The sequence below is a fragment of the Chelonia mydas genome, chromosome 13 (genome assembly GCF_015237465.2).
Source record: "Chelonia mydas isolate rCheMyd1 chromosome 13, rCheMyd1.pri.v2, whole genome shotgun sequence".
In the NCBI taxonomy this organism is placed as follows: Eukaryota; Metazoa; Chordata; order Testudines; family Cheloniidae; genus Chelonia; species Chelonia mydas.
In genome coordinates this window covers 35,759,674-35,774,943 of record NC_051253.2, presented here as the reverse complement: position 1 = coordinate 35,774,943, position 15,270 = coordinate 35,759,674, and the positions used below count along the sequence as shown (strand labels likewise).

Sequence of the window (15,270 nt, the reverse complement as noted above, 5' to 3'; positions counted from 1 at the left end):
GTTCAGTCCTTGGGGGAATCTTGCTCCTCCTCTGGAAGCTGGGTCAGTTCCAAGCTGTTCTTTGCTGATCCCCAGACAGTGAGGGGACACCCCCCCCCGCACTTCCTGTGCCAGGAGCAGCATTAGCCAGTGTGCACCCACCAGGCAGCAAGGCAATGTGCAGGGGGAAACTGAGGCACACACCTGCTTCATAAAAATGGCACAGAAAATGGCCACTTCGTCCCACCCACCCCCACTGCCCTGAGTGCCCCCTGCTGGCTGGTCTATATATACCTGCTCCCCACACCACCCTCCACCCCAAGCCCTACCTACCTCCCCACTCTGGGCTCTCCTGATCCCTCCCCAGCAGCAGCAGCCCCTTGCTCCCCACAACCCTTCCCGAGCTCCTGCCCCCCCTCCAATCCTATCAGCTCCCCACTGCTCCTGCAAGTCTTCTCAGGGCAGACAGGGCAGAGGGTTACACAGCCCCATCCCCTCTGCAGTCTTCATGGGGTGATCGGCTGGTCTGCGCCCCATCTTTCCCCTGGGTGGGACCACTGCTCCCCTCCAATCCGATGAGGTGCCGCTAGCATCGGGGAGGAGACCTTCCTCACATATTGGGCTGGCACAGCCAGGTCCCACCCTTGCCAGCTGAAACCCCACTCCTGGGCAGAGGGGATCCCCAGAAGGATTTCCCAGGGGCTTGGCTCTAGGAGAGCAGCAGGCTCAGGGGTGAGGTTCTGCAGGGGTGGCTGACACCTCCATGCCACGGGCACCCTTCCCTGGAAGATCACCATCACAGGAAGTACCGCCTCAGAAGGCCGGACCGCGTGACAGCTTCCTCCTGGTCTCTGATTGGCCCAGATGCCCTATTTGAACCCAGGAGGCATTCCAGAAAGTGGCTGTGCAAGGAGGCCAGCCAGAGATGGACCCATCTCTCGGTTCAGACTGCCAACCCCAGCCCGGGCCTGGAAGGGCGACTCCAGTCCCGACCCCTAGCATCGGTACTTGGGCCTTGCCACCAGCTTTGCCCCTGGCATCAGCACTGGGACCCTGATCCTGGTCCCCAGCTCAGGATATCACTCTTAGATCCCAACCTAAGGTCTGGGCTCTCTCTGGCGCCAGCCCTGACGTCCCAAACCCTCGGCATGACACAGAGACAGTAGCAGGCCCACACAAAGTGAGGGTCTTTTGGGGCGTGGCAGGATCAATCTGGCAGGGGGTAGTGAAACTTGCTACCATTCCTCATGACCTTCCTCATCACTAAGGGCTGGTCTATGCCGGGGAAGCTAGTAGCTCTGGGGGGTGAATCACATTCCACTCTGGGAACAGAATCGGCACAAAGTCGTTCGCTCTTTGGGCTTGCCTACCCAGAGTGGGAGTTTAATCCAATTAGTGTCCAATGCCAACACTCATCCCATGGAATCCAGCTAATCTTGGCAAGTTACCTGCACCCGCATGCTGCAGAGGGAGGCAACCTGCCCAGGTCTCTGCCAAACTGCACTGGGGGAAAATTGCTTGCCTGCCCCACATACGGCGACCAGCGAGACTGTGGGCCCAGGAGCAAGAACCAGCCAGAGCACCTGAGAGAGAGGATGCTTGGAGACCTCAGACCTCTGCCCTCCCTGTCCAATGGCCCCTCTCCAGAAGTGGACATCCCTGGGGCTTCCAAGGAAGGTGATTCAAAAATAACTTCCCAGCATACACCGGGTGGGGAATCCCTTCCTGACCCCTGCCAGTGGCCGTCTGGAACACTGAAGCATGACCATTAGGAACAGAGGACGATTGGCTCCAAGGCTCCCTCCCTGTTATACAATTGCATTAATCCATTTCCCCAGCTCAACCTTAAATCTACTTGATTATTTGCCCCCACACCCCCTATTGGAGGCCATTCCAGCACCTCACCCCTCTGGTGCTGAGAAACCTCCTCCTCCTTTCCAGCCGGAGTTGGTTGATGGCCCGTTTGCAGCCATTTGTTCTCATGCCAGCATTGTCCTTTAGCTTCAATAGCTCTTCACCCTCCCTGGTATTTAGCCCGCCCCCGGCCTGGTGTATTTATAGACGGCAGACAGATCTCCTCTCGGCTGGCTTTTTGGTAGACTAAACAAGCCCAGCTCTTTCACTCCCCTCTCGTCAGCCCGACTCTCCGTTCCCCTGGCCGTCCCTTCTCAGTGCCTGCTCCAGTTTAAATCCCTCCTTCTGGAACGGTTGGGGCCCAGAATTGCACCCCGGATTCCAGCAGAGCCCTGGCCTTGTCCAGGGATATCCTCACTGCCCCCCGTCTCTCCTGGAAGCCCTCCAGGATGTCTCCAGCGGCTGCTCGGTGCGGCAAGCCTCTACAGCAAAGTGGCACCACAGCCCAGCTGCTGAGATAAAGATCGGGTAGGTCCGGTTCTCCTCGGCGCCGTGATACTGTACGTCACCAGTTTACTCAGGCAGGTTTGCAAAGGATGAGTCTTAAATCTGGTTTGGTTCAGGCCCGCGGCAATGGGATTTTTCAGTCCTGTCCGCTTTTAATGGAGGTGTCACAATGGGGCCATCACCACCTACAGGCCATGGGGGGCGGGGCAGGGGGAAGCAGCAGAAGAAGTGGGGACCAGGGACAGCCCCTGAGGCCCATGAGTTCAGGCCCTTTTGTCCCCCTAGCAGAGTGTAGAAAAACTCAGAGCTCGTGTGCTTGCTCTTGCTCCAGAAATTAGACCACCTGCATGGAGGTGGGTGAATAGGCCACAGGTCCTTTCCCCTCTAGGGGGCGCCAGCTCCCATCTTGCCCCAGGATGGAGGACCGGCTGGCTCAGAGGGAGGGGAATGGGACACAGGGCCTTTCCCCTCTAGGGGGCGCCAGCTCCCATCTTGCCCCAGGATGGAGGACCGGCTGGCTCGGAGGGAGGGGAATGGGACACAGGGCCTTTCCCCTCTAGGGGGCGCCAGCTCCCATCTTGCCCCAGGATGGAGGACCGGCTGGCTCGGAGGGAGGGGAATGGGACACAGGGCCTTTCCCCTCTAGGGGGCGTCAGCTCTGATCAGCCCCTTTAAGGGGCATAAGGATACCAAGGTTGAGCTATAGGTCCAAGTAGTTCCCAGCCGCTTCTTAAAGGCACAGGTGTCCCATTCATGGTGCAAATAAAGTCCCCTCACTGGGCTGCAGTCCTGGGGCTGATGGAGTCTCGTTGCCCTCTCCCCAGTCACCGTATCCCTCCACCCCAGGGGAGAGACTATTTGTAGAGCCCAAGGGTGGGGCTGTGGTAGAGGCACATGTAGGCATCACACAGCAGGCGTCGGGCGCAGGGGGGCAGGGACTTGGGGTCCAGCACCTGGAGCTCCTCCGGGCTCATCTCCAGGTAGTCGGCCACCTCCGGGCAAGGTGTGACCCGTGGGATGTTGAAGCCATTCTGGCCACCTGGAAAGGAAGAAGGGGGAAGGAAGGGGTTAAAAAGGAGAGAGGGAAAGAGAGAAGGAGGAAAAGGAGAGAAAAAGAATGAATAAAATAGAGGCGGGAGGGAGGGAGGGAAGGTATGGAAAGGGGGAGAAGATGGGAACAAGAAAATGGAGAGAGGAAGAAGGGAATGAGAAAATGGAGCAAAAAAGGGAATGAGAAAATTAACAGAGAAAGAGGTAGAGGAGGAATGGATAAAGAAAACGGGAAGAGGAGAATGGAGAAATGGAGAGAGAAGATGAGAATAAGAAAAAGGAGAGAGAGGAAAAACAAAAATGGAAACAAAAGAGGGAGAAATAAGGAGTGACAAAAGCTAGAAAGAGAGAGAAGGAAAAAGTGGAGAGAAGGATGGATATAAAGGAGGAGAAATTGGGGGGAAAGAAAAAGGAGCAGAAGAAGGGGAAAGTGAAGGGGAAAGACAAGTGCAAAACAGAAAAAGGAAAAAGTGGAGAGAATATAGAAAAGGAAAGAACGGGAAAGAAAATGGAGAGAGAGAAGAATATAAAGGGGAGAGGGGGGAATGGGAAAGAGAGGAGAAAATGGAGAGGGACTCATAAGGGGGAAGAGGGAAGAGATGAGACAGAAAAGAAAAAAGAAACAAAAGGAAAAGGAGAAAATGGAGAGAGAGGAGGAAAGGGAAATGAGAGAAAGAAAAAAGAATAGGAAGGAGAAGTTTAAAAGAGAAGGAGCAAATGGAGAGAAAGAGGGAAGGAGAAGACAGCAAAGAAATAGGTGGAGGAAAGCAGGAAGGAGAAAAGGGAGAGAAGGAAAAAACAGATGGAAAGAGAGAAGGAAAAGGGGAAAGAATGGTGAGAATGGAAGAAAAGAAGGAAGGAGAAAATGAGAGAAGGAAAAGAGGGAAGAGCTGGAGGAAATGGAGATAGGGACAGAAAGGAGAGAAAAGAAAAAAAAGAGGGAAGGAGAAAAGGGAGAGAGAGAAAATGGATGGAAAGAAGGAAGGAAGACGGGAGTCTCCCTGCTGCAATTCCTGGGGTGCCCACCAGGGGCAGCCCCCAGCCACGCCCCCTGCAGCGACACCGCCCCCCTCCCCCCGCCGCCCTTAAAGGGCCGGCGCACAGCTCACCCTGGCGGTCGGCCATGCTGTCAAAGAAGAGCCATTGGCCGCGGTGTGGACCGTGGCGGGCGAAGGCCACATAGTGGCTGGTCTGGATGCAGAGGGCGGCGTAGAGCTGCATAGTCTGGCGGGGCAGGGGGCCTGGTGGGGGCGGCAGGTGCTCCAGCTCTGGGGGTAGGCGCAGGGCACGGGGGTGGTGGGAGCGCCGGGCACGGTGACGGTGAACCTGGGTGGGGGGAGTGGGTGATTACAGGGAACAGCATGTCCCAGAACCGCCCCCCATCTCCTCCAGACACCCACCTCTGCCTCCCCCACCCCCCAATACTCCCTGCATCCTCCATCCCCTTCTCCCTCTGGCCCCCAGCGCTCCCCCACCCCCGTCGCCGTGTCTCCCCCTGGTGGCCAGCGGGCAGTACCTGCTGCCAGCAGACAGCGCAGTACTGACGGGTGCTCCCTGCCCCGATGCTGGGGTCCCCGTAGCACTCGGGGCATTCGCTCCGCGCCAGATCCTGGCAGATACAGCACTCCCGGGGGGCTGCCAAAGCAGAGGGGGGTGGTCAGTCACAGCGCCAGCACCCCAGGGCCAAACCCCCTCCGCACTGCTTCCCCTCCCCCACCACCTCCCTGCACCCTGCCCCCTCCCGCTACCCCCTCCCCAACACCCCCATCGGCTGCCTGCCCCTCCTCCACCATCTCCTCCCACACCCCCTCCTTCTGACCCCTCCACTCCCCCCATCTCCTTATGACCCTTCCGCACCACCTCTTTCTGCCCCTGCCCCTCCGTCCATCTTTCTGTGCCCCTCCCCCATTACCTTCTTCTGACCCCAACCCTCTCGCACCCCCTGCCACCCTCCTCCTTGCTGACCCCTCCCCTTCCCCGCAAACCTCCCCCTTCCTCACTGCCCCCCATCCACCCCCGTCTTGCCACATTCCTCACATCTCCTGCCCCCTGCCCACCTCCTGGCTGTCCCCTCCCCCTCTCGCTACCCACCGCCCCCCAGCCCTCCCCCTGGCCCCCCCCTTACTGTCCTCCAGCAGGTCAGTGAGGTCCAGCTCCAGGCTGGGCAGGATGGTGGCGAAGGCCTTGTAGTCCTTGCCATTGCGGGGCATCTGCAGGATGAGGCAGGAGGGGGCCTGGCGGGGGTAGGGGCAAGAAGGGGTTAGTGTGGGGGGGCAGGAAGGGGGGATAGGGGCTCCAGCCCGCCCCCCCCCCAGCATCCAGCTCCTTCCCCTGTCCCCCACCTCTCACCTCAGTGAACTTGAGGTCACCGGCGACCAGTGACCCCTCCAGCAGCTGCTGCACTGTGGGGACCCCCCGGCCTGCCCCCCCTGCACCACCCTCCATGAAGATCTGGTAGAAGATGCAGCCCTGGGGGTCCTTGTCCGCTGACCTGGGCGGGGGGAGAGAGAGATGGGGTTAGTGGGGAGCAGAGAGCGGGGGAGTGGAGGGGGAAAGGGAGGAGCTGGGGGGTGTTGGGAGGGGGGCAGAGGAGGAGCAGAAGGGGAATGTGTAGCGGGGAGATGGAGAGGGTGTGAGGAAGGGGGGTTGGGAGGGGGACTTTGGGGGGAATTGTAGGGGGGGATAAGCGGGGTAGTGGTGTAGGGGGTGTTTGGCAGACAGTGGTGGGGGAGGTGGAAGCTTGGCAGGAGGGGGGGGCAGCAGAAGGAGGAGGGGGTGGAGGGAGGGGAGACCCTGCCAGTCAGGCAGATGGGGAGGGGGAGGAGCTGGCCAGACAGGGGAATGGGGGGCTGGGGGAGTCTTACCGGATCTTAAAGAGGGGCTCCACCTTCAGCACCCGGAACAGCAGGGTGAGGAACTCCTCGGGGTCTGGGGGGGGGAATGCATGGGTGAGAGCAGGGACCCCCTGCTCCCCCAGCCCCCCTCCCCCAGCCCCTCCACCCCTTTCCCCTGCACCCCCAAACCTCCCCTGCGGCCCCTTCCCCACATCCCCTCCCTCTGCACCCCAACCTCTTCGCCCCATATACCCTGCCCCTCCCCCCGCCACTCTCCCCCACCCCCTTCCCTGCACCCCGGCTCCTCCTGTCCCATTCCCCTCCCCACCCCACCTTTCTCCTCGCTGGTGAAGCCTGGGGAGTGTCCAGCTGCCTCCAGGACCCGCCGCAGGGACATCACCTTGGTAGCGCAGACGTAGCCGTGTCTGGGGGTGGGGGGTGGGGGGTTACCCCGCTGGCAATCTGCCTACATACCTCCCCCTCAGCCCCCTCCCGCTGGGACTCCCTCCCCCTGGACAGAACCTGCCACACCCCCAGCCTCTCCCAGAGATACCCCCTCCCTTCTTCCCTCCCCCAAACACCTCCTCACCCACAGAGACCCCTCTTACCCCCTGGAGAGACCCCCCACATCTCCCAGAGACCCCCCTCACCCCTTCATAGACCCCCATGCCCAGAGAGCCCCTGCCCCCTGGAGAGACCCCCCTCATCCCCCAGAGACCCCCCTAACTTCTCCACAGACCTCTCACCCCCAGAGACCCCTCCTGCACCCTGGAGAGACCCTCTTCATCCCCAGAGACCCCCACACACCCTTCCATAGACCTGTCACCCCCAGAGACTCCCCTGCACCCTGGAGAGACCCCCCTTCATCCCCAGAGACCCCCCTCACCCCTCCACAGACCCTTCACCCCCAGAGATCCCCCTGCCCTTGGAAAGACCCCTGTTCACCCCCAGAGACCCCCCTGGATCCTGGAGAGACCCCCCTTCATCCCCAGAGACCCCTCCTCACCCCTCCATAGACCCCTCACCCCCAGAGACCCACTTGCCTCCTGGAGAGACCCCCCCTCACCCCTCACCCCCTGGAGAGACACCCGCCCCCCGTGCTCGCACTTGCGCAGGGGGTTAACGATCTCAGTTCTCAGCAGGTCCCGGGTCTCCTCGTAAGACGCCCCATCGTTCTTGTCCGCGGGGCGCAGCAGCAGCGAGTCCAGCACGGAGCTGAAGGCGAACATGCTGTGGGGGCAGGGAAGGTCAGGACTCCTGGGTTCTCTCTTTGGCTCTGGGAGGGGAGTGGGGGCTAGTGGTTAGAGCAGGGGGCTGGGAGCCAGGACTCCTGGGGTCTCTCCACAGTGCGGGGAGGGGAGTGGGGGCTAGTGGTTAGAGGGCGGGGGAGGTGGGAGCCAGGACTCTTGGGTTCTATTCCTGGCTCTGGAAGGGGAGGGGAGGGAAGGGGGCCCAGTGGTTAGAGCGGCCAACGAACAGGCAGGCAGGTGGGTGGGGGCTGGGAGCCAGGACTCTTGGGTTCTCTCCCTGGCTCTGGGAGGGGAGTGGGGGCTAGGGAATAAAGCCGGGGAGGGGACTGGGAGGCAGGACTCCTGGGTTCTCTCCCTGGCTCTGGGAGGGGAGTGGGGGCTAGTGGTTAGGGCGGGGGGGGGGGAAGTCACTCACCAGAAGAGGGTGGCATCGAGGTAGCAGGAGTTGCAATGGCCCTGGATCCCTTTCTTCCAGCCCATCAGGCGCTGCCCCCCCTCTTCACCCAGCCCCGGGGGGGTGTCCTCTGGCACCCGCTCGCTGGCATAGACCCTGAAAGCTGTGGGAGGGGAGGCAGACCTGGAGTGGGATCGCTATCACTATCCCGCCCCTCCCATCCCTTTAGGGAGACACCCCCCTCAGCTCTGTCCCCACCCCCATGGGGCATTGTCCCCCACCCCCTCCAATGCCCACCCCCCGCAGTGGCGTGCCCCCCACCTTCCATCTCTCCCCTCCCAGGCCCCCAGGGTCCTACCCAGTGAGTTGCAGCGCAGCACGGGGTTCTCAGGGGGCTGGGGAGCCCCGAAGCGGGCATCGGGCCGGCAGTGGCGTAGCTTGACGAAGAGGGCCTTGCCGGGCGGGCACTGGAAGTACCGCATCCCTCGGTAGATCCCGTCCGTGCAGCCTGAGGGCAGCGGCTCCTCCTGGAGAGAGGGGCAGGGACTGTGTCAAGGGGGCCAGGGGTCCCATAGCCCCCCATGGGATGACCCCAGGAGGGAGGCAGCTGGGGGGCCCTATAATCCTCCCATGGATTGACCCTACTAAAGATGGGCTGGGAGTCCCATACCCTGCCCCATGGGGGTGACCCCACTCAGGACAGGGTTGGGGTCCCATAAACCCCCATGTCTGTCCCCTGCAGATGTCTGCCATTGTCTCACCAGCTCCAGCCCTGCAATGGTCTCCCCCACATCCGGCGGCGCCCCAATCCAGCGGATCACCCCGTAGATGGGGGGGTCGTGCACCTCCACCATTGAGTTGATTTCCAGCAGAGGAAAAGCCAGCTCCTCCTCCTCTCCTTCCTCCTCCTCCCCTTCCCCCTGCTCCTCGGTGCCCCCCATCAACAGGGAGGAGGGAGAGCCATGAGGGGACCCCCATTCCGGCCTGGGTGGATACCGAATGGAGGAGGGGGATGGGGGGTCATCGAGGAGCCCTAGGGAGGGGTCATCACTCAAGGCCTTGGGGCCTTCATCAGCCTTTTCTGTAGGGAAAGGAACCAAAACAACATGGCAGACATTAATCAGATGGGGCCTGTTGGATGGCCATCTTGGCCATCAGGTATTGACCACCACTGGGATGGCCATCTTGGCCAGTGATCACTGACTGGCACTGGGGTGACCATCTTGGCCAACAGGCATTGACCGCTACAGGGGGGTGGCCATTTTGGCTGGCAGAAAGTGACCGCCATTAGGGTAGCCATCTTGGACAGCTAGTCGGAGGGTCTGGAAGGGATGTCATTATGTCCCATTGCATGGCTGGGAGAGAGGCCATGAGGGCAGCCATCTTGTTGGCCAAGAAATGCTGTTGTATCTCAGCGACCGCATGGCATGGGCAGGGCCAACGCCCCGTGCAATGAAGCCGAGCCCAGAGGGCCTCCCGCCCCTGCTGTTTACTGTAGGTCCTACCTTTATGGACTTTGGTGATTGGCAGGAGGATCCCGTACTCCGGAGAGGGGAAGTGGCAGAGCGATTGGCCACTGAATTTGCCATCCCATGAGCCAACAGGCTGATCCTGGAAAATAAGGGGATTCAGGAAAGGGGCCCCCAATTGTGATCCTCTCAATAAGGATCTTGCTGTCTGGTCCCACCCTGGAAGTTGGGGGTCAACGCCCTCTCACCAGGCAGATCCCCACGAAGACCCCAGCCATCTCCTTCTTGGGCAGATAGTCGCAGAAAAACACAGTGCCCCCAGGGGTGCTGTCACCCATCTTGAAGAAGACCCGATCTCCGAGCTCCAGGGGTGGAGAAGATTTGAGGGGGTCCCCTGTGGCCAGCTGGAGCCTGGTGCATGCCCGGCGGCTGCCCCGGGGAGCCATCAGGGGGCTGCACTCGGCCCCCTCATCCGGCTCAATCCGGCTCACAGGCACAAAAACCCCACAGTTCTCCCGGCATGAGAAGAACTTCTGGCCTCTGAAGGAGCCGTCGGTGAAACCCTTCCCAGCCGCTGATCCCTGGAGAGGAACAGAATAGGGGGGTTGACATGGATGCCTGATACAGTCCCCTACCATGAGGCCAGATTGGAGCTGGCACCCCCTAGAGGGGAAAGGCCCCATGTCCTGTTCCCTGGCCCCTGAGCCAGCCAGTTCCAGATTGGAGCTGGTGTGCCCTAGAGGAGAAAGGCCCCATGTCCTATCCCCCACCCCCTTTAGCCCACCAGGCCCGGGTCAGAGCTGGTGCCCCCTAGCGGGGTAAGACATCATGTTCCATTCCCCCCAGTCCAGCCAATCCTTGACTGGAGCTGGCGCCCCCTAGAGGCTCCCCCTTCACTCACCACCAGCTCCACCCCAAAGATGACTCCAGCCTGCTCCTTGCTGTCTCCCATGGGTCCCCGGTAGCGCAGGACACCCCGGACCTTCTCCCCGGAGGCCGAGGTGATCTGGACCCGGACCCGGTCCCCTGGGCGCAGGGCCCCCCGCCTGCGCAGCAGCCCCTCCTGTCTGAAGAGCCCCAGTCGCTCGTCCCCATTGGTCACGGCCTGCAGCATCCCGGCTTGCTCTTTGCTCAGCTCCCGTGCAGCCCGAGCCGGCACCTGCACCATGGCCTCCGTGTCCAGCAGCTTGGCCCAGAAGGGGCAGTCCAGAGCGGGGGGCTCGCCCGCCTGGCTCAGGAGACTGCCCCGGGGCACCTGCCCCCCACCTTCCCCAGAGAAATCCTGCACCAAGATGAAGAACCGGCGTGGCCGCATGGTGATGGGGGGGTGAGACCTGGAGGTGGGAGAGAGGAGATCAGAGAGGGGCTGACTGCGGGGTGAGGAGAGCGGGGGAGACTGGGCTGAGGGGCATACCCAGGAGGGAGGGATAGCAGGTTGGGGGGGCATTAGGAGGGGATGGGGGACACCAAGCTGGGGAGCTGATCCGGAGAAACCAGTATCCTGGAGGGGAGGGGGGAGACCAAGCGGGCTGGGAGTATCAGTGGGGGAGACCAGGTTTAGGGGGTAATTGGGGGCAGCCAGGGCTGAGGGGTCAATCCCATCTGGGAGGCAGGGGAAAACAGGTTGTGGGGGGAGGTCGATGGGTGGGGGGAGAGACCGGGCTGAGCAGCCCGTGGGTAGGAACAGGAGTGGGGGAACCAGGCGGGCGGGGGGGGGGGGGCGCGAGGTTGATCTAGGAGACGGTGAGTGGGAGAGACCAGGCAAGCTGAGGGGAACATTGGGATGGGGGGAACTCAGGACCCCAACACCAAGGGAGTCTATGATCCTGCTAGGGGCACGGGCCGCGGGGGCCCATCCTGCTCTGGGGGCATGGGCCATGGGGGCCCATCCTGCTCTGGGGGGACAGGATGTCCCTGGGTACCCGACGGAGAAGACCATCTCCGAGACTCGCCTGTCACCCGTCATCCCCGTCCGGATGTCATCAGTCGTGGTGGGGTTTTCCCGACGAGCTGGAGCACAAGGGATGGAGGAAGAGAGAGAGAGAGACAGTGAGAGAGAGAGAGAAAAGAAAGTTCAGAAAGAGAGGGAAGGAGACAGAGCCAGCCGAGTGGGAAGAACCTCAAGCCCGCAACTGCCCTCCCCCTCCTTCGCCCCTCGTCCTCCAGGAAGTCTTCTTCGTTCCCCCACTCCCTGCCTTGCCAGAACAGGGGCCGTGGGGCCAGGGAGAGTGGGCGAGGAGCGTCCCAGCTCTCCCCCACCCCTTGGGGGACTCGTGTGGGAACCCTGAAAACAACAAAAGAGGAAGTGGCAGAGGCTGGGGGTGGGGCTGGAGAGAAAGGGGGTGTGAATCAAAGGGGTGTGATGAAGGGGAGAGGAGCCAATGAGGGTGGAGAGGGGTGGGGAAAGAAAGAAAGAAAGAAAGAGCAGGCTGGCTTTATGGCAGTGGGGTCTAGTGTTTGACACTACGAAAAGGGGGTTTCTGTCTGTCTGTTCCACCCACTTCTGGGGGGCAGCAGCCCTGCTCTGTGTATGACAGAAGGCAGGGGGTGGGTCTGGCTCAAGTGGATGGACCATGCACAGTCTCTGACCCACACGCCTGTGCCCCACTGATGTGGAGCTGCACTGGGTGGTCCTGCAGGGGATGCAGACTATCCCATGGCAGCCACAACTCCCGTTCCCAATCCCAGTATCACCCCTGCCCCTGTTGCCCAGCCACAGGGCTGCACTGTGCCCTGCCGGGCACCCGTCTCCTGGGAGTAACCCCTTCACTGGGCCGGGGCCCCAGCAGGCCCCCCATGGCTCTGCAGAGGCAGTCCCCCCGGCATCTGAGACAGGGACTTTAGTACCAGCCACCCCTCTCCTCTGCGGGGCTCCGCTCAGCTAATCCAGCCCAGATGAACCACGGCTGGGATCCTTGTGAGCCCAGGACACCCGGGGGTACCGGCAGCGATGGCAGACATACTCCCTGCTTCGCGTGGCACGCCTTGTCGGCCTGACCTTGGGTCCCCCACAAAGGCCAGGGTTGAGATAAAGGCTCCTGGGAGCCACGCGGACCCTGAAGTCACCTTGGCTGGCCCTGGCTCTGTCCCTCTCCCCTTAGTGCCAGTGGTCCAGGTCTCCAAATGCCCCGGTCTTCACCCCGCCACACAACCCTTTGGTCTCCAGCTGGAAGCTTTGTCCTGGGGCAGCAGAGGTTGGGGGCGGGGAAGGGGGCGGCTATACTGTGTAATGGGCACTAGGGGGCAGCAGAGGGTGGGGGCAGGGAAGGGGCGGCTATACTGTGTAATGGGCACTAGGGGGCAGCAGAGGGTGGGGGCAGGGAAGGGGCGGCTATACTGTGTAATGGGCACTAGGGGGCAGCAGAGGGCGGGGGCGGGGAAGGGGTGGCTATACTGTGTAATGGGCACTAGGGGGCAGCAGAGGGTGGGGGCAGGGAAGGGGCGGCTATACTGTGTAATGGGCACTAGGGGGCAGCAGAGGGTGGGGGCGGGGAAGGGGCAGCTGTACTGTATAATGGGCACTAGGGGGCAGCAGAGGGCAGGGGTGGGGAAGGGGCGGCTATACTGTGTAATGGGCACTAGGGGGCAGCAGAGGGTGGGGGCGGGGAAGGGGCGGCTGTACTGTATAATGGGCACCAGGGGGCAGCAGAGGGTGGGGGTGGGGAAGGGGTGGCTGTACTGTATAATGGGCACCAGGGGGCAGCAGAGGGTGGCGGTGGGGAAGGGGCGGCTGTACTGTTTAATGGGCACTAGGGGGCAGCAGAGGGTGGGGGCGGGGAAGGGGCAGCTATACTGTGTAATGGGCACTAGGGGGCAGCAGAGGGTGGGGGCGGCTGTACAGTACAATGGGCACTGTGGGAGGGCAGGTGCTGATAACTCCATGCAGGCTTGTGGCGGCGGGGGGGGGGGGGGGGAGTTTGTCACTCTGCCCCCTGCTGGACATGGGGGACCTACGTTGGCAGGTGACATTCTGAGGCTGAGATTTGTCCTTTCTGGTCCTTTCCCCTTTTCTTTCTTTCTCCGACACACCCTGGGGAAGCGGACGGATCGGCGCGGGCGGGCTGCGAACCCAGCCCGCAGGGGGGGTCTCCGCAGTCTCGGGTCAGAGTCCAGCTCTCAGGGGCGTGATTTCTACTGGAGAGCGGAGCCAGACCCACGTCAATGGGACACACAGACATGGGGGAAGGGCTGGGGGAGTGCGAATCATCTGCGGGGGTCGGGGGGGTGGTAAAGGAACTGGGGGAGGAGTAAGGAGGGAGAGTTCGGGGGGCGGAAGGGGGGGGGCCTGCAGGGAAATGGGTGGGGGTGTTGGGGCCACTGGATTAGAGAGGGTAGTCAGATGGGGGAAGAGCTGCGGTGGGGGGGGGGTAGAGGAGAAGTGGGGGGCAGGAGGGGAGCCTGGAAGGGAAGCTGGAGGGGAAGTGAAGGAGCACGTGGGGGGTTGGAGAGTAGGGAGTTGGGGGAGGGGTCTGAAAGGAAATGGGGGTCGAGGCACCTGTACTAGAAGGGGTGGTGAGATGGGGAGAGAGGCTCAGGCCGGGGCTATGGGGGAAGGGAGGCTGGGGGACAGAGCTGGAGCGAAAGGGGGCATGGTGGGGGCAGAGTGGGAAGTAGGGGAGAGGCTCAGGTCCGGTTCTGGAAGGACAGTGTGGGGCTGGAGGGCCAGGATTTGGCGAGACGGGGGGGGGGCTGCAGGGTTGGGGTGCAGAGAGGCCAGGGGTGGGGATCTCTGAGGTGAAGGGTGGGGTTCAAGGGCAGCACTGCCCACCCAGCTCGGGGGCGAGGCCTTTGATCCCCCCCAGGGGCCCCAGCCGGCCCAGACGCTGGGATATCGATTCAGGCTGGGCCAGGCCCGACGTTTGGCCCCGATCCCAGCCCCCCAAGCTTGGCCTGGTTTCCATTAGTTTAATGAGAACGAGGGAGACCAGGGCTGTTCTGGATTTTCTTAACCACGTCATTTACTCGCTGGTCATGGCAAAGGGAACCTGAAAACATTAACCCCTCCGGGGCTGAGCTCGCAGGGGCTGCGGGTCAGGAGTGAGGGGCACCAGGAGATCTGGGTGGGGACCCCCCTAGACCAGAGGTCTTCCATCCCACTGGCTATTTCCAGGGGCAAAGGGAAGGGGCTGCAGCAAGCCCATTCCAGTTGCAATGGGGAAGTCGCTCCCGGTTTTCCAAGCAGCCCACCCCGAGGTCTGCACAGGCGACGGGGGGCACTTGGCCACCACCCCGATTTGGACTGCTTCACCGAGCCACAGGTCAGAGCAGAAACCAGAGCGGATCCCCCGACTGAACGGGAATGGGTTGCAGAGACTTCAGCCGCCTGCTGACCCTGGGGCCGGCTCGGAGCTGGCGCCCCCTAGAGGGGAAAGGACCCATTCCTCACCCCCTTAGCTAGCCAGTCACCAGCGCCCCCCAGAGGGGAAAGGCCCCATGCTCTATTCCTCACCCCCTGGAACCAGCCAGTCCCCGCCCTGGGGCCGGCACGGAGCTGGCGCCCCCTAGAGGGGAAAGGACCCATTCCCCACCCCCCTGAGCCAGCCGGTCCCTGCCCTGGGGCCGGAACGGAGCCGGCGCCCCCTAGAGGGGAAAGGTTTCCATCGCACTTGGTTTCTCCTTCCCTTTTCAAAATCAGACTCTGTCTCTTTAAATCTCCAGATGAGGGAGACCCGACCCAAACGCATTCTACCGGGGAGGGCGGGGCTCCGCGGGCAGCCATCCAATCGGCACGGGGCGGGTTGTTCCATCCGGAGGGAGACGGGGTGGAGGGACGACAGGAATGGATTTATTATTTTTCCAGCTTTAATAGATTTGTGGGCGGGGCCTTAAATATGACAGGCTGAGGGGGCGGGGCTGGGACCAATCACAGGAAGGCGGGAGTGGGGGGCGGGGCTTGGAGGGGGAATGTGGGCGGGGCTTGGGGAAAAGTTTGG

At 62.0% G+C, this 15,270-nt stretch overlaps 1 protein-coding gene across 2 annotated transcripts; it reads right to left on the bottom strand.

The window, feature by feature from the left end:
• Positions 1 to 1,332: 1,332 nt before the first annotated feature.
• On the bottom strand, positions 1,333 to 11,666 carry LOC102948295 (ubiquitin carboxyl-terminal hydrolase CYLD). Of its 2 annotated transcripts, none has more exons than XM_037915911.2 (15): positions 11,290 to 11,666; positions 10,239 to 10,671; positions 9,586 to 9,918; positions 9,374 to 9,479; positions 8,630 to 8,949; positions 8,227 to 8,395; positions 7,890 to 8,031; positions 7,332 to 7,454; positions 6,558 to 6,649; positions 6,255 to 6,318; positions 5,740 to 5,881; positions 5,516 to 5,624; positions 4,907 to 5,025; positions 4,500 to 4,716; positions 1,333 to 3,379 (listed from the first exon to the last, which is right to left on the bottom strand). In XM_037915911.2, exons 1-15 carry the CDS (start codon positions 11,301 to 11,303, stop codon positions 3,195 to 3,197), a joined length of 2,568 nt encoding a protein of 855 aa, XP_037771839.1. In that variant the 5' UTR covers positions 11,304 to 11,666; the 3' UTR covers positions 1,333 to 3,194. The 2 variants fall into 2 exon arrangements, with proteins under 2 accessions (XP_037771839.1, XP_037771840.1); XM_037915912.2 differs by having other exon boundaries at positions 11,297 to 11,666.
• Positions 11,667 to 15,270: the final 3,604 nt, after the last annotated feature.